The sequence below is a fragment of the Callospermophilus lateralis genome, unplaced genomic scaffold, assembly GCF_048772815.1.
Source record: "Callospermophilus lateralis isolate mCalLat2 unplaced genomic scaffold, mCalLat2.hap1 Scaffold_2121, whole genome shotgun sequence".
Lineage (NCBI taxonomy): Eukaryota > Metazoa > Chordata > Mammalia > Rodentia > Sciuridae > Callospermophilus > Callospermophilus lateralis.
Genome location: NW_027513089.1, coordinates 152,812 through 179,452, shown reverse-complemented (window position 1 = coordinate 179,452; position 26,641 = coordinate 152,812). Strand labels below are relative to the sequence as shown.

The following is a 26,641-nucleotide window of genomic DNA, read 5'->3' as shown; positions in this document are numbered from 1 at the left end:
CACTCTTACATCCATCATTATGAAACAGAATGAAGCTTGTTTTGGAAAAAAAAAAAAAAAGCATTTTCCTTTGTGGGAAGGGGCACTCTGTGTCAGGCAGCCATCTTTGTGCTTTCTTTTGTCACCCTGTAATGCTAAGAAGGCTTAAAAAAGCCAAACATGCTTGTTCTAAAAGCTTTCAGGTTTGTTCATATATCCTGCTTATTTTGTTTTCATGGGGAAGTGTTTCTATGGAATATGAAGATTAAGGGTCCAATTGAGTTTTTCATTCTCTCTAAATAGATACCCTGTGGTGAACAAAGCCTTTCTGCTCCACATGCTCTGGAGATTAGTTGAGCACTTAGAACAGTTTGCAGTGTTGATCTTATTCACTCTAAATAGAAAAGACTGCTCTCACTGATATGCTACAACTTGGAGAATTAATAATTTTATATATTTTTTTCTGCTCAGAATATTGTGGCAACAGAGAAAAATATAGTGTGTTCTTTTTACAAATCTTTGAAGACCATATGTAGTATATGTGGACGGCATACAATTTAAATATACAAAAAGTAGAGTGCTCTTTTTTCTTCTATAATCCTTTTTTCTGCAAGATTTTTCAATATGTTCACATAAAACTATCTTCCTCCTAGTTTAAATCATGATCAATATATTGCTTATCTTTCTAAAAAAAATAGGTCCCTAAATTTCAATTTTGAAAAGTGATTATGAATTATGTGTTATTAGTAGATATATTTTAAGTGATATTGCAAAGGAAATTTGGCTCACATATCTTCCCACATGTGCAATCCAGACACATTTAATTGTGAAACAAGGACATTTATTTTGGAGGCCTTAAGAATATTGTTATTTTACAATAAATGCTTATGACATGGCACTTACATGATATGAATCCATGTGTCAGGAATAATTCAAAACTTCTTTACATAAAATCAAACTTTTCTTTTTGGGAAGATTGCTGCCTAGTAATTTATAGTGTATGGACACTTTACAATAAAACTTTTACATTATAGATTTTACAATAGTGTTTTATGGCTATATTAATTAGGGTAATTACTGCTAGCTGCTTTACCAAACAACCTCTAACCCTCAGTGTCTTGGCACAGTAAAAGATACTTTCTTATTGACACACTCATCTATCAAGGTCAGGTGGTTCTCCTCTAAGCAGTAATGTAAGGGTGTAGGTCTCTCCAGAATTGAGATGGCATTATTTTCAGAAATATTTATGGTTTCTGAGTGAGGCAAAGACAGATAATGGGTGATCATTGGGAGTTTCTAATGACAAGAACCTATTTCATGTCTCATATGTCATTATCAAAAACTCTCTCCCATGGTGTCTAGTACTAGAAAGTATCCTCCATGTGTCCCAGAAGAATTGGAATGGATATTTCTGTGTCTGTCCCAAAAGCTATACCAAAACCCAGGCACACCTAAGGAGACATTGATGAATCCACATCTTCTATCCACTTGCATAATGAGTCAAAAAATACCTTTGAAGCCAACACACTGAGTAAAAATTGGCAGTTCTCTACCCAACAAACTGATTTTCCTTAGACTACAACCTGTGTTCCCTTTCCCCTGGTTTTTAATGCCCTGTTCAGAAAAGGGGCCCTTTCCAAGCTCTGTCAAATATTAGCTTTACCCCTTAAAATATATATTAAGTGTATTCCACATGGTAGGCAATAGGAGCCAGATAGACAAAATCCTCTGGTTTCATGGAGCTTACATTTGAGTGTAGGAAGATAGATAAAGACCAACAGTAATACATGAATATAAAAAAGCAGTTGATAAGAGGGTGATCATTGCCATGAGGAAAAAGACAAAAGGGAAAGAAGTTGAGAAATATGGAGGTAGGGAAGAGATATTTTTCAGAATGTTCTTTAGGGAAGGCCTCACATACAAGGTGACATTGGAGAAAAGACTAGAAGAATGAAAGCAAAGATATCCAAGGAAAGGTCCTTCAAAGACATAAAAAAACAGCAATAAAACCTGGGGCTTATTTACCAAAAATGTTAGGGGAGAAAAATGACTAGAGCAAGCATAAAAACAAAATAGAACACGAAGTCAGACAAGCAAAAGAGCACATATGATGTAGGACCTTAAAGCTGCAGTGTTGCAATCAGCCTTACAGTATGTTGAGTGGGAAGCTACTGGAGAGAGGGGTGGGGAGTGGGGGGTGGGGGGGAGCAGAGGAGTGACATGATCTTCTCTGTTTTTCTTTTTAAAAAGATCGTCTCCACTGTTGTGTTATATTTAATGGGGAAAAGGTGTAAAACAGATCACATACTTAGGAAGCTGTAGAAGCAACATAGGGGATTCATAACAAGTCAGAAATAAGTGAAAGCGATGAGAAGTGAGGAATTCTGGAAATGGTGCTCACAGGTCTTGTTAATTAAATTAGTAAAGCAAAGCTTAAAGGTCACTTCATAGCTTTGGTGAACTTGTAGGATGAAATTGCCACAGGTGGGGAAGAGGAATATCATGCAAGACACACATTTTATAAAGGAGGAACTAGATTTCAGTTCTGATATGTGCAATTTGAAAAGCTTTCTAAATATCCAAGTGGAATTGTGCCATGTAGATTTGGTTAGAAGAGTCTGCAGTTCTTGGGAGGAAAGATCCAGAATGGAGATACTTCATTTTTTTGTGGTCCCAGTTTCTCAAATAAAAAATGAGGACAATAACAACATTTATGTCATGGGATTGTGGTCACCTGACAATAGCTAATTCTCAGTAGTCTAGTAAGATACTCTTTAGTGAATTGACTTTGTTGAGATGAATCAACCTACAATTGAATAATAAATTTAATTTAGATAAAATGTATTTGCTTATATATTTTTATTTTTCTATACCCATTTGCAATTCCATTTCCCTTTCCCGTTGGTTTATTTCAATGTGCTTGCAATGCCCTTTCTTCTTAGAAGACACAGTCTTCAAGGATATTACTTAATTATGAAGCTATATAATTTCAGGTTATATTAAATAGTCTTCAGAGTTTTAGCTGGCATAAGCAGATACCATTTTGACCATTTTAGAAATTAAGCTGCTCTGATGGAGAGTAAAAATCAATGTGAAGATCTGTTATATTGGAAGCAAATTTTATAATTTCTCCTTGCTGTCTCTCTAAGAACAATAACTCAAATGAAATAATTAATTTGCATTTATAATAATGTTTAGTGATGGGAGTCCCAAACTCATTAGATTATCCAACAAAGAGATATCTCAACATTACATTAGCTTTTCATCTTGGAAGAAATGTTTGGAATAAAACCTTATTTTCCCAGACAGAGACTCTGTTCCCCTCAATAATTAGAAATTCATAATATAATGTGAAAAGTATACATAAGAACTAGTAACCATCCAACCTGGGTGCTCCAGATTCTCTGTGCAGTAGAGAATAATATAATTTTGCTCCTAAGACAAAGTATAAATCTTAGAATGACCAGTTTAACATTCCTTTGAAAAAGCTATTTTTTCTATATAAGAAATTTATACTTTTCCCTTTAAAATTCAATGATAATATTATTAGAAATAAGAACCTGGTTATAAAAGTGTCATAACAATGCTATATTAAGTACAGTATCTTCTAATTAATGAAATAAATAGTATACATGATTTTTGCTTTTTATGAATAAATAACATAATTGCCAATACTCTAAGGATAAACTAAGAAGTACGCAATAGCATACACAAAATCACAATAAATCAAGCTAAATGAATATTTAGAAGGATTTAAAAATTATTTTAAACCTGGTTGTTGTGATGCTCACCTACCATACCAATGACTCAGGAGGCTGAGTCAGGAGGGTCACAAGTTTGAGGCTGGCCTCAATCATTAGCATTTAATGAGACTCTCAACAACATACAAAACTACCTCAAAATAACAAATTAAAAAAACTGGGGATGTAGCTCAGTGGCAAAATTCCCCTGGGTTCAATGCCCAGTACTAAAGGAAAAAAAATAAATCATTTCAGCTGGTGTAATATTTAAGGAAGGAAGTATGATTTCACAGTGGAAGATTTTCAAGACACAAAGTTTTAGATATGAATAGCTAATAAAAGGAAAATGAAAAATTTGCTGATACTTGAACTTTAAAGTTTTTCATTTCCGATATTTAATTTAAAAAGCATTTCTAAAAAATTATCTATTCCACTACTTCTCAAATTTCCATGATATATTGCCAACTCTAGTACCATAAAGCATATTCAATCTGTATGCTGAACATTGGTTATTATTTATTAAAATTAATACATTGGAAGATTATAATATATTAGTTGTAACTCATTAGCTAACTCATGAAACGAATAGCCAGAATTGGTTGTCAGGCAGAATGTTAATTGCATTTAATAAATGTTAGCTTAACCCTTTGACTATTGCTGAATGTGCCACATACTTGGGTATAGGCAATCATATGTTGCATATGATACGGCATATAGTTCTTAATTTCCCAAGGGTGATGTTTCCTATGGAGATTGGCAGGCTGGCTTTTGTTCTTTTATTAGCACAGTTGCTAGAATTTCTAGTGATGTTATTATTTTATTTTTTGCCATAGTATTTCTACTTTGAAAACGGAAGGATGAAAATGAATTATGACCCTTAAGTTGCCCTTTAACCTTGAATGTTAGCCCCAGTGTGCAATTGAAAACATTTTCCATGTTTAACAGTTGGATGAATCCAGTAAATTTGATTTCAATGATGCTGTGGTAGAAGACAGCAGAGACACCAATAATATGCATTTTACATATCAATAATTGACTTTTATTTTTCTCTGTTTTTTTTTTTTTTTGTTTGTTTGTTTTTGCATGGGTGATACTTGTATGAGGGCAGGAGTTTTTTTTTTTTTCCAACTTGAACTAAAACCTGTATTTTTTCATTAAATTTTAGTCCATTCTAAACATTATTCAAAATTTTTAGATCTTCCACCACCACCAGATCCCCCACCAGGCCAGGGTTTAAGGCAGCAAATAGGCCCGAGCCAGCATGCTGGTCATGTGGAAAACTCAACAGAGAGAAAAGGAAGCTCTCTAGAGAGACAACATGCCTCCAGCTTAGAAGACCCAAAGAGCTACTTGGATTGTCCAGCCAAAACCTCCCTAGAGTGGCAACGACAAACCCAGGAATGGATAAGCTCCACAGAACGCCAAGAAGACACACAAAACGCCCCACACAAACAAGGGGTTGGATCAGGTGTGTTCTGCACAGTCCCAAGCAAGTGTGGGCTGTGACCCTTTTATTTTCTACCAGGTATTCTAGAAATGGCAGTTGTTTAAGGGCATCCAAGAGATATTTGCCTTAAGTCAGTAAGTGAAGTAGGAATTTCTCAAGCAGACCTCAGAGGCATGTTCCTTGAAACTGATTACAGTGGTGATTGCTCCTCAAATTGACCACTCCATAGGTCTTTGAATCCAAGAGATCTCCAGCCTTCATCTACGGTCTAAGGGGACAATTTTGGCTTTTTTGCCTTTTACCTTTTCTATTGAGTAGCTTTAAGACCACTAAATTTCAGCTTTTGTGTCAGTTTAATCTCTACCTTCAAGGAGATTGTCATTTTGACAGAAGTAACCAGTCACTTGAAAGGAGAGCTCCTGTCAGTCAATTAGGTGAATTAATTGAGATTATAAATTTACAAATAAATGACCAACCAACTGACCTCATGTTAGAAAAGGTTAACTGATTAAATGTAGATGACTGTTCACATGGAGACAAGAATGCTCTTGTTTATAAATCACACTTCCTGGAAATGTTAAAACATAAATTTCATGGTTTCTGATTGGACATTAATTAGGGGTGAGGCTATTGCATTTTTTGGAATATCTTGCATCAGGATTTACTGAGTATTAATAAACATATACACATGCACACAACTTTTGAAACATATTCCACATTCATTTGGACTCAATCTTTATTAGACAAGTCCTCTCCCCATGCATTTCTGTAATTACATTTTGTTACAACACTGTGCTCAAGTTTTTGAAAAATTCAATTTGTGCAAGGGCCAGAAGATGACAATTTCAATATCTAGATTTACTGAAATGTTTAGGAATGGTTGACCATTCAAGCTGTGAGAGAAAAATTATGTGATCCCTGTCATTAAAGACTATCTAAGGCAAGAAACAGTAAATTCAGCCAACAATTTTTCATCATCTAATCACTTGTTAATGGCCAAAACCTCAAAAGAAAGAAAGAAATAGAGTAGTTGGGGTGGAGAGGAAGATGTGGAGAGATGAAAAGAAAGAGCTAGAGAAAGACAGGAAGAGAGAGATAAGAAATAAAGAGAGGAGGAAAGGAGAAGGAAAGAAGGATTCAAAATATTAAATAATTATTCATAATACATTTGATCAGTTATTTGTTGGGAGACAATATACAAAATAAATATTATCACATTTGTTAAAATTGGGTGGGTTTCTCTTTTTCTTTTAATGAAATTCCTAGCCTTTCAATTAATATATTTATGTCCCAAGCAACAACAAAAATTTAAGAAACTTACTTAATTTGTTAATACAAAATCCTTGATCTAAATTGATTGAGAAAATATTGCTGTGGTTTAAACTAAAACAAAACCACGTTTCTTCTGTTTTGATGGGAATATTGAAGCCTCATTGAACTCTAGAAATTATTCTAAGATATGCTTTTTTTTGAAACAAAGTAGTTCACTGTAAGCTGCTCTCTTTTATAATGAATTTAAGTTTTGCAAATAATATACAACAGTGTATACTTATCCCAAGATCTCTTTTAATTTAATCCTGCTTCAGATCCTATTGTAGGAAATGTTGCTTGCACATGGAAATTCCTTTAATATCCAGTCTTGATTAAACCTCTTAATTTTAATTTTACTAAAGAATGAAATAGTAAAATGGTCCATTCTGAGCTTAACTTGTAAGAGTTAAATTCATGTTATTTTCCCAGGCTGCAGTTCAATTTAGCCCTTTATTGTTTTTTATTTTTCTTTTTCAGAGGAGGCCTTGGTGCCCTATAGCAAGCCCAGTTTCCCATCTCCAGGTGGCCACAGCTCATCAGGAACAGCTTCTTCTAAAGGATCCACTGGACCCAGGAAACCAGAGGTGTTGAGGGGAGGCCACCAGCGCAATGCCAGTGACCTTCTTGACATAGGACATATGGGCTCAAATACTCAAGGACAGTTTACAGGTGAATTATGTAAGTGTTTTAGGTCACTGAAAAGGCTACCATAGCCAAGCACGGTGTGGCACAGCTGTAATCCCTATGACATAGAAGGCTGAGGTAGGAGGATTCCAAGTTTGAGGCCAGCCTCAATTTAGTAAAACCATCAGCTACTCAACAGGACCCTGTCTCAAAATGAAAAATAAAAGCACTGGGGATGTAGTTCAATGGAAGCTCATCCCTGAGTTCAATCCCCAGAACCAAAATAATAAAAATTATGGTTTATTGTGATTCAGAAAAAATATTAGATTAATAATATTGTCATATTAAACAAATTTAAGAATGATAGAAAACTTTCCCTGCTACAGGAAAAAAAATCAATGATTTTTAAACAAGTTTGGTCATAACGTAGATGATTGCTATTTATAGCAGGTCGATGACATAAATATTTCATTTATATTTCAAGCTGATTTATGCTATGTAAGAATTACTTTAAACATGGTGGTGCACACCTGTAATTCTAGCTACCAGAGGCTGAGGCAGGAGGATCACAAGCTTGAGGACAACTTGGGCAACTTAGTAAGATCCTGTTTCAAAATAAAATATAACAAAGGCTGGGGATGTAGCTCAGGATAGAGCACCCTTGGTTCAAACCCCATTACCAAAATAAACAACCATAAAACAACAGAAAATTGTTTAAACGTGGGCAAAGAGTCTCAACACTTACAAGTTAAATTAAATGTAGTTCACTGGATACTTTTCTTGCTCTTTTAAACTCAGCACAATAAAAAAGAGAGAAATTCTGGCCCTTTGGTACTTTAAAGAGTCTTCTTAGTAGTTCTTCCTATTCTTCATTTATTTGCTCTTCATTCGTTTTTTTTTTTTTTAATTTATGGAGTCAGTCTTAAAAAAAATTTGATCTTTGATTTGAGTTAGTTCACAATATTTTTATTATAATGATATAGCTATTGATTAAGTTTATCTTTTTGAATGAAGAACTGGCATTGGTTTTCATATTTTCTAAATATAAAAATATGAGGTAATGGTGAAAAATAGGGATGTCACAGTTCGTCCAATTAAAAACATTGAATTTGTGTTAATTCCATTAGGAAATTTACCAACTCCCTATTCCCTATTATAATGATGCCTGCTTAAAATTGTCAACTGCTTCTTTGAATTCAGCTTAACCAAGTCTGTTAAGAGAACAGCCATGGCTTCTAATGTTCTCAACCCCTTGCCTGATTATAGCTCATGAGAAGACAAAGCTACTTTTATGATCTCTTGAATTCCTCATGGAAAAATAGTTTATGATTACCATTATGCTCACATCACAGGCTGGAGGAGTTCATGAGCTAATGAAAAGGGAAAATAGTTTCAAACTTATCGTTTATGGATCTGAGTTATCATTATTGGCTATTATCAATCAGATCAGTATTAAGATTTATTTATAATTTTTCATTTGGCCCATGGGTACTTGAAATTTTCTTTAAATTTTATATTGACATAATCGTAGGTGTGCAGGGAGTGAAAATAAAATAGCTCTAGTTGAATTTTAAATCTCCAGATACTACAGTGTTTCTATTTTCCTTGTTTCTCTGGTTCAACGAAAATGAATTGCACAAACACACCAAGATCTTTCTGATGACTTCATCTTCATTTACTATCCGGTTGCTCTGATTTTGAATATGCGGGTCAGGATAGAAGAATGCATCATTTAACTCTTGAGCTTTATTCCTGACTTTTGTTTCCATCTCTTTTTAGAGTAACCGAGAGGAGACATACAAAGCTGCTCTGAAGGATCATCAGGTCCCAACTCATGAACGTGATGACACTAAACAGTGCAATGAACAATTTCTTTTATTTATGTACTATTAAAAGAACTGTAAATGCAATGTAAAGACACACAGCCACACATATCCCACAGATATTTTACTTGTGTTCTTCTCTTAAGTACACCATCCACCTTAACTCTTTCTTGTCAGGAGTATATAAAAAAAAAGAAAGAAAACAAAACTTGCCCTCCAGGAAGAAAAGGATTTTTCTCTGTATATAATTTCTTTTGTGCATTGCTATGCAAGCTCACTCTTTTTAGCTCTGTTCCTATTATTGTCTGTTCTTATTGGTTTGTTTTACTATATGTGAATTAATAGGCTGTGGTTCCATATATTAACTTTTAATTGTGTAACTTTTTTTTTGTCAGAACAGAAATTAGAAGTTTATTAAAGGACAGCAGAAAAGACTTCTCCTGGAGGAAGAAGGGGACCCAAAAGGTGGAATCCGTGGAAGTGCAGTTGTTTCCCCTTTTTATAGTTCTTTCAGTGATGAATTGTAGGTTGGAGGTCTACAGGTGGGCTTAATTATCACCTTTTGGGATGGGCTATCTCCAAGTCTGTTGGGGCTGTTTTCCCAGGCTCCATTAACATTTCCTTGAGGTGGACTTTGGCCTAGGGCCTTTTCAGGACTTCATTAACATTCCATGAGTTGTCCTGCGTTTTCCCTGAGTCATTCCCAGCATGGCCTCCATTTTAGATTTCACTCGATATTAGATTTACCTAACTACACTGACTACCTAACTTTTAATCTGGCTTCATTCCCCCTTCTAATTTGGGAACTCCTTACTGCTGTAAGGAAGGGGGGCGAAGAAAATCTTTCTGGCTTCTTCAGGCTGAAAAGGGACGGTGTGGGGCAAGCAGTTTGGAGTCCCCCTTTAAAAATCGGGTCTATTGAGTGGGTCCATGATAGAAGTCTGATTGAGAAGTAATTGGCTGGAGGGCCATTTGAGTGATGGGTGGTCTATAAGAGAAAAAAGAATTCATTAGTACTGGAACCAGACTGATGCAGCAATAAATCTCATAGCACAGGAATATGCCAATGAGTATGATGGCAAAGACAAAGACTAACAATGTTTTCCACCAGGAAGTACCAAGAACCAGGAGCTAAGATTGCTGAGAACATGGCTTTTATCTGAGTATGTAAATCTTTAAGGATATTTGTCACATTGCCAGAATTTTCAGGGATGTAAACACAACATTAAGATACAGTTTAATGTCACCTGACTTGCAAAATCCTTTTACTAGTATGACCTCTGTGTCTAATAGAGAAATCTTTAATTCTGTTACTTAGGGCTGGATAACCATACTAGCAAACACCAGGCCTACCTGTGTAGGTTAGAAATAAAGGCCTTGAACTAAGAACTACTTTGGCAGTTCCTTTTGATAGTTATCAGGCATTCATGTTTGAGAATCTCTTTTGAAGAATCCAGTTTACTTATTTATGGAAGTTACATTTAAGTATTATTTTATTTAAAATGCCCAGGAATAGCTGTGTTTTGGCTTTGACTGTCTTTGCTAAGTGTTTAAGATGAAGCAAGTCAAACTGACTTTTGTTTCTATCTATTGTTAACAGTCAGCCAAGTTTCCTTGGGAGTCCTCGGGAACTTACAGCAGCTTCTCAGATCTGCTAGTGCCATTTGCGCTAGGATGGGTCCAGGCCTTGCTTGACCATGTGGCTTCCCTCAGAAGCATCAGGAATGTCTCCCTTTTCTGATGACCCTCCTCTTCACAGCAAATGCACTGACTGGCTTTCTGTCCTCCACTGGTCTCATTAATCTCCCTGATCGGGAGGTTATGTGGCCTAGAGTTGCAAAGCTCTTTGGAAAAGTCCCCTATCCCCTGACTCAGACTGACTCAGAGGGCAAGAGTCAAATTTTTAATTTTAAAACTTAATCTTAAACATTTAGCAAATAAGTTTTAACAGCCTTATATTAAGAGCACTGGGCTTTAATGTCTATCTCTCTATCCTGTAGGTGATAACTCCTTGTCTTAAATTAACCCAGGTTGTGAGTTCTTAAAGCAGTACCTCTGCAAAACAGGCAATCTTTAGACCATTTATAAGAAAACTACAAAATAAAATTATCAAGAGTAAAAACATATTTAGTTCATATAATAGCTACCTTGAATTTTGGTGGAGTTATACATTATATCCCCTGTTTGAGATCCTGGTAATCATGACAAAAACTAACCTTTGGACACAACTTTTAATGTACTGAAATCTAGCCTATTTCTTTTATAGTCACTTTCACATGCAGTGAGATGGGACATAGAGCCTTATCTCAAGTAAGGGGCTCTTCATGAATTTTACTATAGCTCTGAAGCTGATCTTTGCTTTTTAGACATCATTTTATAAAGCCTACATAAATTGTTGTAAACTTGAGCAAACACAACATAATATCACATCTAAAACATGAATTAAAGAAAGGCTGAAAGCTTCTAACATTTTGTAGAAAAGTAGCAAAGTACTTTTGTGTTTTACAATAAAACCTTTACATAGACTAAGCCCTCATTAACTTAAAAATACACTTAAGTTGTATCTCAGTGTAAAAAGGTAACATAGAACTGTACATATCTTATTGATAACAAGCCCAGTTATAGAACACAAATGATTTAATTATATCTCCAACATGTCTTTTTTTAAGCCTAAAATTACCATCATATAGACTCTTATCCAGAAACACATTTTTCCTCTATGAAATCCATACCTAGAACTTTCTAGTTTCTTTTTTATCTGTTAACCTCCTTCTGTTCACATTTTGAAACAATACTTGTAAATTTTGAATTTAATCAGATTATTTTATAGACATCAACATTTTTAGGTTTTATTTTTGAACACCTAGAAAAACTTATAAGCTTAATTTTAAAGACATCTTTACTTTTATCTGTTTACCCAATTTAAATTGAACCATTTGAATCATGTGAGTCAAAGAAATTTGGATCCATTTTTAAAATTTTTCATGAGCACTCCTCATCTGCCAATTGTTATATCACTGCATGATATATGAACATACACACATACAGACATACTGACATACAACACGTAACACAAGTGTAACACAACACAATATTAAAGGCCTTGTTGCTTTCTTAATTGTGTAACTTTTATGTTTAAATTTTGCACTGCAATTTTATTTGGTGATAAGCACAAATCTTTACTCCTTATGACATGAAGAAAAGATTGAATGTGAAGGGGGTTTCTGTACTGTAAGCTAGGTTGGATAATGCTGGTGTAACTCATTCTGTTAGATGGTTTTCAGCTGGGGTGTAGAAATAGGAAGATGCGAAGGAACAATGGTCTTGGCAAAGTCTGAACATCAGAAAATGAGTCTGTTTTTAAGAGAAGAAAGATGGATTTTGCTATTGACAAAAGCAAGGGGTCAAAAGAAGGAATTTTAAGTCTTTAGGCTGAATATGCATTAAAATATGCAGATAGCAAAGATGTACTAAACTTGCTTTAAAAAAAGATAATTAAAGTTTTATTTAGAATCAACTTTACTTGTCATTGTAATTGACCCATCTGAGAATGGCGACAAGCAAAAGGAAATTAAGGTGTTTCACAAGAGCTGTATTTATATTATAGCTTTTTAAAACAGCATTTTCTGAATTACCATAATTAATCTCTCCAACTCATTAAGTCAGAATATAACATGAAGTTCCCCAAGGAAACAAACAAAATGAACTCGCGACTATCTAGCAAGTAAAGAAGCAATTTATTATTAGGACATGCTCAGGCTGCTTCCAAACATGAAATCTATTGCAATATCTTGTTTTGTCTTTCTAATACATGTACAGTACACACTAAAGGATAAAACTGAATCACTTAAATTCATGATTGAAAAAATGCAGTCTATATACAACTTTGTGTTTCATTTAACTAAGATATAAAGTTGATTTCACCAAAGGTAGAGCCAAATTGCAAGTGCTTAAAAAGCAGTGCTAAGAGTATGTTCAGTTCACCATCCATAAGTTTATTGGAATAAATATTTGATGATACATTCTCAGAAATTGGCTACCAACTAAAATCTGTTTGACCCATTTTGAATGAGTAAATTGAAAAGAAAAAATTAAAAGGGAGAAAAAAAATGCATGTTTATACACTTTTTAAATAAAACCAAACCTTGTAAGTGGACACTAATAACAGTGTCCTCCCTCATTTGTTTTCACGACTTTGAGAACAAGAAGTTGAACATCAGCTACGTATGCTCAAAATAAATGTGACTTTGAAATATATGTTAGCTACTGTACATGTATAGTCAATCAGTCAAGTAGAAGATAACCTTCCTGAAATTCCCACTTGTGACATTTTCCCATGTGCTACCTACGCAATCTTAAATTCTAGCTCTGACTATATTTTCTTATGTTTTTCCTACGATATATTCAGTACTTCAAAACTATTCGATGTAACAATCAGGATCAGTTTTCAAGTAGGAGACCCTTTAATAGGTCTCATACTCTGCATTATTGGCTCAGTCACCGGTTCATGTCCTGTTGTCATAGCAAAGGGATGACATAGTTCAATGGCTCCATCTTTTGAATTCCCTGAGACTGCATCAGCACAGGCAAGCCTAGAATGTGATGTTATTTATGGACCCCAACATCTTCTCGGTGTCGTGTGTAGTTCATTTCTTCACTGAAGAGAAAAGGAATTCTGAGACACACTTATTAAACCTTTTATCAGCTTTCTACCATCAGTGCCTGGATTTTCATGCAGTTTGATTTCTCTGGGATAAAGAGACTGGGAGAGGAGAAAAAGCTTTTGCAAAAAAATGAATACATAATAATTCACAACTCTAAGATGTGAGGAATTTATTTTTTATTTGTGAAGTTCCTTAATTCACCTCCTTTATTTCAAAACAAATATCTAAGAAGTTATATTCATTTGTATTTCATCTTTTTGCTCCTCAATCACTGAATTTAGTCTAAAATTTTATCACATAGATTATACAGATTCTTGACTCCTGGTAACTGGCATTTGTAGGCAATTAATAAACCAAGACTTAAAAAAATATGTCTTTATGTAGATAACATGCAGAATAATTGGAACATAGCATCATACCTTCCTGATTGTCTTGAGTACACAAAAAATTAACTGTTAGGTAATGCAATACAAACCCTGTGGTTACTTGGAATGTTCTTTTAGAATAATCCATGTTGCCCATTAAACTTAGTTTTAAATAAATTTGTCCAAAAAATCTTCCACCCAATATGGTCATCCTTTTATAGAGCAAAATAACATGCTATGGCTATATAAATTCAGGAACACTCTTAAAAATCAGAAATCTTCATCAACATGATACACGTATAAAGCTACCAGTCAGTACAAGCCAGAATGTCAACAGAATAACACAAATCTAAGAGAAAATTCGTAGATTTTTATTGTGTAGCTGATTGAATGAATGCGATTAGGAATTCACTGAGCTAACTCTGCTAATCAGAGCCTACATAAACCATCAGAAGGAAAAGTGGGTGGGAGAGAATGTAACTTACTTTGCACTTACAGGCAACACTGCTGTGAAGTCAAGACAGACACAAGTACTGCTTCATTTATAACGGGTAAAGTCTCTTTAGAGAAAATAACCATGTCAGTGCCCAAACTCAGGTATGCCAGTGTATGCCAGGGAGTCAACCCACCCTCCTCTAAATCTTTTCCATGCCATTTTTTAAAAAGTTAGCATAGTACAGGGGCATGAAAATAATTGATCCCTTCAGAGGATTTGCATCCAATTCAAGAGAGAATATAAGAAAACAAGGACCAGCATGTTAAGTTATCATACAACCAAAGGGAAGTAAAACCATTACAAGTTTACTTGCTTTGAATAGCAGATTTAATGGTGTTCTATGTCATGGTTTAATGCTCTGGGTATTTAAATATATTTTCAATTGAATTTGAGTTGAAAGTTTGTATGTGCTTTGGTGGAACACTTCCTAATTTCTACTCAATAAAAATATGTAACTGTCCATTGACAATAAAACAATAATGATGCCAATGAGCTCCAAACAGGGGATTATCTCCACTGGAAAGCAATTGTGTGTCAGTATTAAAGATATGCAGAACCATAGTATTCACTAATGTTAGTTTTTTCATCTGCTTCTGTATACTGTGTTTATAGAGTTACATGACAAGAATTGGTGTAAAGCTACATGTCTTTCCACATTATCTTAGAGGTGAAGTTACTTTTATTTTCCTTCTTTATAATGTGTAAATCAAATGAAGCACCATGCATTTCTTTAAATGACATGTAATTTACTAATTCTTTTTAATTCCATGATTTTAAAATCATTTATTGTGACTTTAAAAGTGTTGCAAGATAAGGGATTCTGTGGCCGTGGGTAGACTTTTTATACTTTGTTTTATAGATGCATTCTTTTAAAAAACTGTAGTTTTTTTAAGTCACCAAACAGCATCCAAAAATTTTAATGTGTTTCATTTGATGTTAGATTGGCAAAGAAATTGGCATAAAATTGGTTAATAGTATTGTCAAACAATTGTGTATTGTGTACTCACTGGGAAAAAATAAAATATATTCACATTTCAAATTTGTAAAAAAGCCATTTAATGTAAAACAAACTTGCTTGTAGAAAAACCAAAAAATAGACTATTTTGTCACTTTTAGGTCTTCACATTAATATTTTGTAGCAAAATGAATAATCTTGTCTTCTAATTCAGGTACGGGTTGAAAAGTGACAGCTAGGAATTGGCATTGACCTATAAAAGTCATTAAAATACAATGATTGAGACCATGACCTGTAGTTGGAATTTCACAGCTCATTCTATCAGCACTGTTTTCCAGATCTGAAGCCTCCACCACACCATAATGACCTTTAGATAGTTTTAAAATTACCACAAACATTTCTCAACAGAATTACTTTAATGAATTATTTTAAGTGTAAGTAAATATGAGAATTACAAGCAAGTACATAGTTCTTAATTGCTTTAGAATAGTTAATTATAATTGTTTGAGATGTTGGATATTGAACAATTACCTCTGGGGCAGATGGGTACAAAAGAATAATATTCTATCTTATTGTACTTCATAAATACTTCATCATTCTTCATGGTAAACTATAACTGTAGGATATAATTCTCCAAAAGTAGTTTCTGAGTTTTTAAAAATAATTATCTCAGTAACTGTAAAAAGCAAATGGTAAAAGAGAAAAGATACATTTATTCATTTAAAAATAGCTTTAAAAACACATGGTAAATGGACAATACATTTTAGAGATCTATTTAACATAGATGCATCATAAAATGCTCTTAGAGTAATTACAAATAATGTTGCCTTAATATAATATAGTGGTGATACATACTATGTGGGGGTTAAAGATGAGACCTACCTGTTATCAATATGATGAAAAACAGACCAATTACAAAGCAAACATTGCTTTATTGAATTTTGTTGTATTGTAGAAACACCTACACATGGCAAAAATACAAAATTATCACAAAGGTTATTTTAAAAAACGCACTATTTTATCTTGATTACTGTAGATATTAGCTAAGGAAAAATATACATTTTAATATTGCAGAAAAGCGTTTATATAAAAATATTATTTAGAATCTTTAATTGGTGAAAATAAATTCTCTCTCTCCCATGGAAGACAGCAGGTCACTATAACTGCCCTTAGACCATAGTACCATAGTACTCTTTCCAAAAAAAAATAATGATAATACCTGGACAGATACAGGATTTATAGCACACATTTATTTAAAACAATTTTCAGACATTCTTTTTCTAGACCCGTTTTTCAATAATTTGTTTCTGTCAAATATAGTTCTTGTTTTTATTCTTTTTGCAAGCAAGCACTGAGACACGGTGCTTAGAATTAAATATTCAGAGTGCTTTAAAAGGAAATAATTCTTGTCTTGAGAAATAGATTAATATCTTTTATTAAATCTTGCCCTGATTTTTAAGAAAGTATTGTTTTGAGTAATGTTTTTATGTTAATAGGAAAGACCCAAAAACCAAAGTTTTCAAATACATTTCATACAGTAAATTCTGTGTTAGCATCATTTGTATCTCAAACTCCCATCAAATTACCCTTGTTTTATTCTTTCTCAAAAATAGTATGTGGGGTATTAAAAGTTATTTTAAAAACTAAGAAGAGGCTAAAGAACTGGAAGCTCGAGGTTTGAATATATGTAGAGTTTTCATCACTGCCTGACTTATTTATACATCTTCTGTGACATAAAACCCTTTGTCCTGGGACACCTCATGGGATTAATACTCTTCCAGGATCTGTAGTACCTATTCTGCCATTAGACTCTTTAGTGACCCCAAAGGTATTTTATGCCATACCTTGCTGCATATTTTTTTTAACCAATTTAACTCTTGGGAAAGAATCATGCAAATCCCAGGAACTCTGTGAAGGTGATGAGAAAAGTGAGTTATTAAATCAAATCATTGAATTATGTTTCAAGAACTTAATTGAGATCAGTACTCTGCACTTTCTCAACAGGTATGAGTGCATCATGTTCCTCAGCATTTCCACAATTCTGTGCTGTGAACACTTGAAATCATTAGGCTAAAACTAAAGCATAAAAATAGACTCATTTTCTTTCCCCACCCCCAGTTCATATCTACTACCTCCCACAAAAGAATAATTATTATTTTTTAAGACTATTGCTTGATTATCACTAGGCTCTACATAAAGTAGAGTTTTGCTAAAATTAATAATGAATAACATGAAATTTAAGGGAAAAAGACTTATCTCAGTAAGATAATAATAGAACTAAGTCAAAGTAGAATTTTAAATATAGCTAACTAGAAACTACAAAAATCAGAATACTCAGAAATTTATAAATATAGATGCTCAGAAGTGAAAATGAAGGGTTACCATTAAACGAACTTTCACTGGCAGTGAGTACAAAGATGCTAATATTATCATAGAAATGAAAGTGGAATAGAGAATATAAAGATTTAAATTTGCTTGATTAATTTTGAATGATGGTAGATTGGTGCAATCAATAAATTTAAATATCCTAACAGGGTGATTTAAAAACAATTACCAATGGGTAATGATTCTACTAAAAGATGAAATAGGCAAATGGAAGCAGCCTGGGTGTTGGGGGGGAAGACACATAAGGCTAATATTCAACTTAAGAAAAAGGAGTAATATTTTCAGTAATATGCAACCCTTTCTTATGCAAGTAACCATTTACCAAGAATTAAATTAATCAGTAATAGAGATGTTATTTTTTAAATATTTAAAAATATGATGTTATTTTTTAAATGTATAAGAGAAATCCTTATATATGAATGGCAACAAAGTATTAAAAAATAAGTGTGTTCAATATCAGATAACTCCTACTAAAACTATTTCAATATTATATTACAAGTTAAAAATTGGGCTGGGAATATAACTAGGGCTTGCCTAGTGTTTGTTGAGACTGCCAAACCTAATTCATATAAGGTCCCAGCATGAGCTCGCATTCAGTTATCATTAACATCTTTAACCTATTCTTCAATTTCTTTAATGAATAAATTTAACTTCTTTCCTCAGAATATAGAACAATTGTACTTTCCTTCTTGATCATTGTATATATGCAATATAAAATATGATGTTAAAGTATCCTATCAAGTCATAAACGTTATCACATTGCTTTTCGGTCAGAATCATAACTAATGGAATGATGTTAGAAAGGTATTGAAGAAACAGGTCTTGATTTATATTTTTCCCATAAATTCTTCATGAAAACAGATTTCACATACCAATAAAGTAATTCTGAGGCTGCATAAATTACTAAATTACTGGTTAAGTTAAAAAAAAAGTGACAGAGCTATTTGTGCCTTAGTGGCTAATGTCAGTGCCTAATAAATTTGTTATAAAATGTTACAGGATTAAAATAAAGATCATCACTTAGAATTGGATTAACAATAAAAAAGCAGGAGCCTTTTCCTAAAGCTCTATGTGAACAATGGCACTTGAAAATGAAACACTGGCAATTTGACCATCTCCTGTGGGAAAAAGGAGGAAGGAAACAGCTGTGTCTTTGTAAGCAATCACACTGGAGAAGGCAGGCTTCTTCCTGGGGCATTAACAACATCTCAACAGGAATCAGAGATTTTTGTCAAGAGCCACAATTTACACAATAATTACACTCATTGGAGCAAATACTGATCCCAAATTGCCTACTACTTCTTGTTAGTTCCCCAAATCAAATGTTTTGTTCATGTCCCCAAGTTGTTTAAAAGGATTAGTTTATTAGTGTATTTGTTTAATAAATAGTAGCTTTTATGTGTGTGTGTGTGTGTGTGTGTGTGTGTGTGTGTGTGTTTTATCTTTCCAAGCAATCAATTCATAGCCCTGACATCATTTTCCTTTCTATTCATGTACAAAAAAAAATTTAAATGTGATTTTGTTGTTGTTGTTGTTTGGTTTGGGGTTTTTTTCAGGAGGGTACTGGGGATTGAACTCAGGGGTATTTGACCACTGACCCACATTTGCAGCCCTATTTTGTATTTTATTTGGAGAGCAGGTCTCACTGTGTTGCTTATGACCTTGCTAAGTTGCTGAGGCTGGCTTTGATCTAGCGATCCTCCTGCCTCAGCCTCCTGAGACTCTGGGATTACAGGCATTTACCACTGTGCCTGACTCACTCATTTTTTATCTGCCTGAAATATAACCTTCTCATGTTTTTAAAATAGGAATCTGGATTCATTATTATCTGTAATGGGTAGCCAATATTATAAATGCTCTCTGTAAAACCATTCATACACAAAAGCAGCTGTCATGTACATAGTATCTGTATATACATGGGTCTGTATTTGAGCTTTTGAATGTGACCTGTTGGTTTATTTCCTTTTGTATGATTGTATACTTTGATAAATTTATAGCATAGCTATTCTTTAATAAATAGTATGTATCACTTAAAATTGTAACTAACAAACTGTAAAGTGTAATTACAAACTTTCTTCAAAAGAAACACATAAGCAAAATAAAAAACTGCAGTCATTGAGGAGTAAAGGAAGGCAAGATAGCAGTCAGTGAACAGAAAACAGGAATCAGTAGACATTAGGCCTCAAATTAAAAGCTTATTAATTCTCAAAGTGAAACTGTTGTTCGAATTCGGAGCCTCATCTCCAGAAGCCTGACCAAATGTGACATTCAGACAGCTGTTTTAACCCATTTTTAATCTGTTTAAGATACTAGCTTCAATTACCAATGGAAAACTGGATCATTAGCAATAAACCCTGAAGAATTAGACATCATAACATAGAAACTTTCAATGGGGCCAGGATGCCCTGGTATCACAAGTGACAGGTGGACTATGTAGAGCATGTCACCCTCACCCTCTCTGGCTTGGTTGTAGACCTGAGATAAGAAAGGGGGTGAATGAAGACTTTGACAAAAGAAACTAAATCACTCTAAAAATGTAAATAACCAAAGAGCTACTTTCAATGTGGCACATTTTTGCCTACACACTGTTATCTCCAGACAACATTTAGAAAATGTATCCCTTTCTGTCTTCTGCTAATAGTGTAATAGTGCTTTAGCCTAGATTTTCATAAGAATTCTGGAGAATTCGAGAAAGACCAATTAATCAATGCCAGAGTGGATAATGATTTATGACCAGAGTGAAAATAGGACTGCAAACCTTTCAATGTGGTTCCTTCTCTCCATTGACCAGACTTTTCTTTTTTTTTGTCTTTTTCTTGGAATCACTCCAAACATCTTGCTGGCAAAGAGGGTGTATTTTTTGAGATAGCAAAGTTGTTTATTGAGCCGCAGTGTTCAATCAGCATCAGTAACTCCTGCAGTCCAAGGAAAATTGGAAAGAAAAAGCTTAGTGTAAATCTTCGAATATGGAGTAACCCATTAGCTGGTTCAGCCAGTCACAGAATGGGGCTTGAAATGTGAACATATCATATACAGGGTTATGTTGTGGCTGTCTGTTGTAAAATATATGGGATAGTCTCTACCTATCAAAGCATTTTCATTTTTCTGCCACATGGGCACACAGATATTTTGACAGTATTGCTGGCATAGCACACCCAACCAAAATAAAAGATCTATATTATTTTTCTGCTTTCCACTTTTGTCTTCAAGCTATTTCGTTCAAATATTCATTCAGTTTTATCATGTTTTTTTTTCCTGAATCATAAAATGCTTAACAATACCATATCATTGATGTATTCCATAGAACAAGACAGTATCTTATTTCTTCTGTGAGTGATTATGGACGAGTACCTTATATTGCAGAGATTAATGGTACTGTTTTAGGAAGAGCTGCTGTAGGATGGTGAAATGAACAGTAATAAAGTTGGCAGACTGAAGGCTGCTCTGTGTGTCTAATGTCTGAAAAAGAAGTCTGCTTTTATGCAAATACACATTGGCTGTGAAGCTTGTAATTCTGGAATCCAAACATCTAGCATGTGTCCTCTGTATGACCCAATATAATTTGAAAGACAGAATGTAGACAATGGGTGGAGAGTGCAAGATTGAGAAGGAAAATATTAATTATATTAGTGGTTATTTGTTAAAGGTCACTGCCTATTAAAGAAAGAAACTCAGGAATGGAACTTCTGCTAAATGCTCAATTATGATCTTAGCAATGAAAAAAGAGAGAACAATTGTTATTATTTTCTTTCTAACCACAATAAGGGTTAAATAATATGTAACACTGCCTTTGGTGCTTGGTAAACAGATGATTTCATTGTATCGTGCTGTTGTGAATACTAACACTGCTCCTTTTGTTAGAAAAGATAACAAAAAAAACAGGAGAGAGTGCCTGATAGAGCTGTCTGCAGCAATCTGAGTGTTGAGACCCAAGGATTACTCGGAACCATATGGAAAATGTTTCTGAGTCGCCAATGAAAATTTGAGAAGAAATGGGAACTCTTTTATATTATTGTCCTGGATGTGTATTGTTTTTGTCTCCTTCTAGAATTTCCTTTATCTTTTCATAACTTCCTCAATACTGGCCATGAGTACATCTCCCAGCCATGTTGATCCAATTGTGAGAATCGGACCAAAACTGGTTAAAAAAAATTATTTTCTGATTCCTGGCTGAGTTCAATGATCCAGGAAGCTTGGGAACAGGATTGCACCAAATTAATCTAAGAAAGTACATCTCTAGGATTTGAAATCTTAACATGAAACACACAGAAACAGTTAAAATTTATGCGTTCCACCATACAGAAGAAATCTATATAACATTATATGTTGATAAGATGATGTCAATAAGCAAATGGAAGCTCAATCCATACATAGAGTCCTATGGTCCTTCAAACCCTGAATCAAGGTGTTTGCCAGACTTAACTATACCCCAGTCTTTCCTATGTGTTGGATATTCACTAATTTCTTGTATTCCTTAAGTTATTCTGTCTTGTTAAATTGATTCAGATTGGCATTTGTCACTTAACAATAAGAATCTTGACTAATATCATTTATGAAATTAATGATTTTCAGGTAAGCTGTAAAAAAATCATCATCATGTATTAACTATGGTATAAACAAAAACTAAAAGTACAAGATTTAAGTCTGGAATTGACCCAAATGTATTTTTTCTTAATGAGATCATTTACATAAAACACATTTAAAAGGTTAAGTAATCCTGAGAATATTCAATAGTTAAGTATGGAACAGATAAACAAAGAGAGACAATTCAATCTGTTATATGTGATTATGTCAGATAGAAAATATTTAACCATTACTCTTTTTATACTAGTTCACCAACTTTTTTTTTAGGTTTCCTAAATACAAATGAGTACAAATTTTGCTGGATGAGCACTAATTAAAAAATAAACATGACAAATTTAAATTGGACATATTTGAATTGTTTATCTCTTTGCAGAGCAAATTCTAAGACTTCCCCCACCTCCTTATTCATGTTTGTTTATAGAGTAGCTACCATCCAGCAAGTATTGCAGATGGAACTAAAAATCTAATGGAAGAAAGAAGTAGTGAATTCAAACAGCACAGAATACAGTCATAAATTGCTAGCATAAGTTATGCACTAATTCTAGAACTTTCTGTGAGCACAATGGACAATGATTTATCTATTTTATGACCTGTCCTGTTCAATACCACAACCAATGGAATTATGTGGCCAATGAAAAAGGACTGAACATTTTATTTTAAATAATTTACATTTAATTAACCACATGTAACTAGTGGATACTGTATGGATACACATGTACAGCATGTTACTTCATTTACAGTCCTAATGTGGCACAGGCCCTCACAAGTAGGAGGTATGTAGCAAATGTTGATTGCTTTGATTAGGTTGTTTATGATCATAGCAACTGCTACACAGAGATCTGCTATAATGAAGGGAAATAAAAAAATAGGGGAAAAATAGAAAGACACTGCCCGGAGTCAGAGAATTTAAATACACAAGATTAGAAAGTTTCATATAAAGATAATATAATAAATAATAATTATATATACTACTTAATCAAGCAAAGAACTAATGAGATAGGAAAACTAAATACTGAATTTAGTAAATAATCCAAAAAAGACTGATCAATTGATTGATCAATTTGGGATGTGCCAAGGAGCAAACTGAGGGCCTAATGCATGCTCTAATAAGCACTTTACCACTAAGCTGCAATTCCAGCCCCAGTAATACAAGCTCTTAAGTGGCTGATGATGAACATAATAAATAATGATGATTTTTCAAACACATGTTAAGCAGAAGTCAATTTATATATATATAATTTTTGCTTTGGGGACTATGTTGATTTTTCTCAATTTCAACTCTTCAAATTTTACCTGTCAAATTTTCCTTTTAAAATTTATTCTCACATAAATTAAAATTAATTCTACACCTGCCAAAAACCTAACTTAACACATAGGTCTCAAGAAAATTCATATTTTACACAGAAATAATAGAGGCAGCACATGGTGGGTTTGAAATCAGAAACTTGGGGTTCAACTGTTAGCTTTGTTCTTCATTAAAGGGAGAGGGGAAGGAGTAAAATGGAGGTGGAGAAGAAGTGGAGGAGATGGACTGGAAAGGGAAGTGAAGCCAGGGAGGAGGAGAGTGGAAGGAAGAGAAGAATATCTTTCTGTGAGAGTTATGTCATGAAAATGAAAGGAATTGAAATACAGGTGTCTCACAAAGGAATGGTACTCTGTCATCATATGTTATGTGTAAGTAGATTAAGTCTTTTGCAATCCAGGGCCATTCTTCATGTTTGTGTTAAGTTGGAATCTCCATGCACCATGATCTCCAGCTGCTGCTTCTCTGTCTCCTTCAACTTTTTATATATGGAACCATTGATTTCCTGTATGTGCTGATTCAGCCTCCCCAGAGTTTTCATAAGAAATCCCAAAAGAGCCAGAATATATCCCCACAGCAACCACACCAGTGTCTTCCTAATTTCAACCTAATCTAGTGGAGTTTTGAATTGTTGTTTGCATACTTTTCATTAAGGGTCCACACATTACTTCTCCCAAGTGTTCCTTGCTGCTAGTATCTGTAAAAAGTTAGATTAATGCAAACCTATCGGGCTGCTGTGAAGATTAACTTAAGGAATGGATAGAAAATGCTCAGGAAGAGTAGGAAGAGGTTAATGGAGCAGAGGAAGGGGATTGAGGGTAAAGGAGGAGGGACAGGAAGAACACTGGAATGAATCTGACCAAAATTTCCTATGTAGGTATTTGAATATACCACAGTAAATCATAGACACACACACACACACACACACACACACACACACACACAGACACACACACACGGCACTAATTTAAGCAAATATATAGATAAATTGAAGAAAGATTAGTAGAATAGAGGAAAGGGAACACGGAGGGAGGGGAGGGAAAGGGGAATTACTAGGAACTGAATCAGAGAAAACTTTATTTCATGCTTGTATAATTATGTCAAAATGAACCCTAATAGTATGTATAACTAAATAGAAAAAGGAAATGCTCAGGAAAATGATTCCCAAAGCAAATGCTCAATACTATATATATATATATATATATATATATATATATATATATATATATATATATATATATATATATTTGTACATTCTCTTCTTCCTGTTATAATTGCATTAATTATTTGCAGGCACTATCTTCTTGGGTCTAATGATCAGTTCCTGTTCACAGCCCACACTAATGTTCTGGTGCCTTTCCAGGTTTCAGGTTTGACATTCTCTTCATATTCCCACTTTGGTTAATTAGTTTAAAATTTTATTCACTTGTTCATTCATAAAATCAATTTACAGCTGATTTTAATTTTTTTAACAAAAATGGCAAAAAAAGAATGCCTAAGATAAGACAAGAAATGTGACAATGAATGTAAGAAAAAATGTTCTACCCAGTTCAGTATTGGGAAGGATAGAGGTAGAGAGGACAATTATATCCATGCACAATAATTAAGATATGGGTCTTTACTCCTAAATAGGGGGTGAGAATGATGGGAAAAAAATTTCCTTGTTTATTTTTGGTTTTCCAGACCTTGTGACCATAATCCGTATCTTCAAGTGGTAAGGGAGACAGTGTTGTTAATTTCCATGGACAATAGAAATTTTTAAAAATATATACAATAAGGGAGGAGAGACTGGCACATACACATATCATACCATGAAGGGCTGTGTGTGTGAGTGTGTACACATATTTTACCTGAAGTCTCCCCCCTTATCATCTGTCATTCCACTCCTGTCTTACAGTCTTTTCTACATAAAATATACAGAAAAGTGTCATTTTTCTGTGTCATTTTTCTCTCCTCAAAGCTCTTCAGTGGCATCTTGCATTGCTCAGAATAAAGTCTTAACTAGTTGATATGACTGAGTTCTTAAAGGAACCATGCTTTCTGAAATAAATAAGCTAGAAAAGAAGAAGGAGAAGGACGAGGAGGAGGAAAAAGAAGAGTAAAAGGAGAAGGAGAAGGAAGAGGGGAAGAGGAGGAGGAGGAAAAGGAGAGGAGGAAGAAGAGGAGAAAGGGGAAGAAGGAGGAGAAGTAGTAAAGGAGAAGCCGGGGAAAGGGTATGTGTAGAGGAGATCTTGATGTATTCCTGGTGCTACAACAAAATACCACATACTAGGTAATTTGTAAACAATGGAAATTTATTGCTCATAGTTCTGGAGGGTGAGAAGTCCAAGATCAAGGTACCAGCAGATTTGGTGAAGCTCATCTTTATTTCCAAGGTGTCATCTTGTTATTGCATCTTCACCTGGCAGAAGGTGAAGGGTCAAAAGGGCCCGAGTGATTTCTCCCAGCTCTTTCATAAAAGCATTGTTCCCATTAATGAGGGTTTCACCTAGTCCCCTCCCAAAGGTCCCATCTTCTAATATTATCATCTTGGGGTTTAAATTCCAATATATGAATTTTGTAGGGGCATACACATTCAAACCATATCAGTAGAGAAGAAGAGAAGGAAGAATTGCTTCTAAATGATGTAGCAGAGAAAAGAATTCATGAATTCAAGGGAAGTTGTCCTTTAACTAGAAGGAGATCAAGCATAAATATGGTAATCAAGTCCTACAGATAGTAAACTTAGGTCAATCCTAACCGGATAATCTATGCAGTCTATATTTCACAAGAGTTCAGTTCATCACTTTGTGAGAGAGCTGAGAATCTGTACCTTTATGTCACTAATTATTTTTTAGTGGCTTTTCCTGAAGGAACATACATTTTCAGGCTTTTTGCATCTCATTTGTGTAGACAGGGTATGCTCATCATCCTGAAGACAGCTCTATGTTTAAAAGATGCAGATTTGGACTGGTAAAATATGAGT

At 34.1% G+C, this 26,641-nt stretch overlaps 1 protein-coding gene across 1 annotated transcript in view; it reads left to right on the top strand.

Moving 5' to 3' along the window:
* Window positions 1–26,168, top strand: part of LOC143390359 (roundabout homolog 2-like) — a 101,016-nt gene extending 74,848 nt beyond the window's left edge. The window contains 3 exon segments of the mRNA XM_077108222.1: window positions 4,915–5,187; window positions 6,955–7,155; window positions 25,984–26,168. Coding sequence (XP_076964337.1) covers window positions 4,915–5,187; window positions 6,955–7,155; window positions 25,984–26,168 — 659 coding nt within the window.
* The last annotated feature ends 473 nt before the right edge of the window (window positions 26,169–26,641 follow it).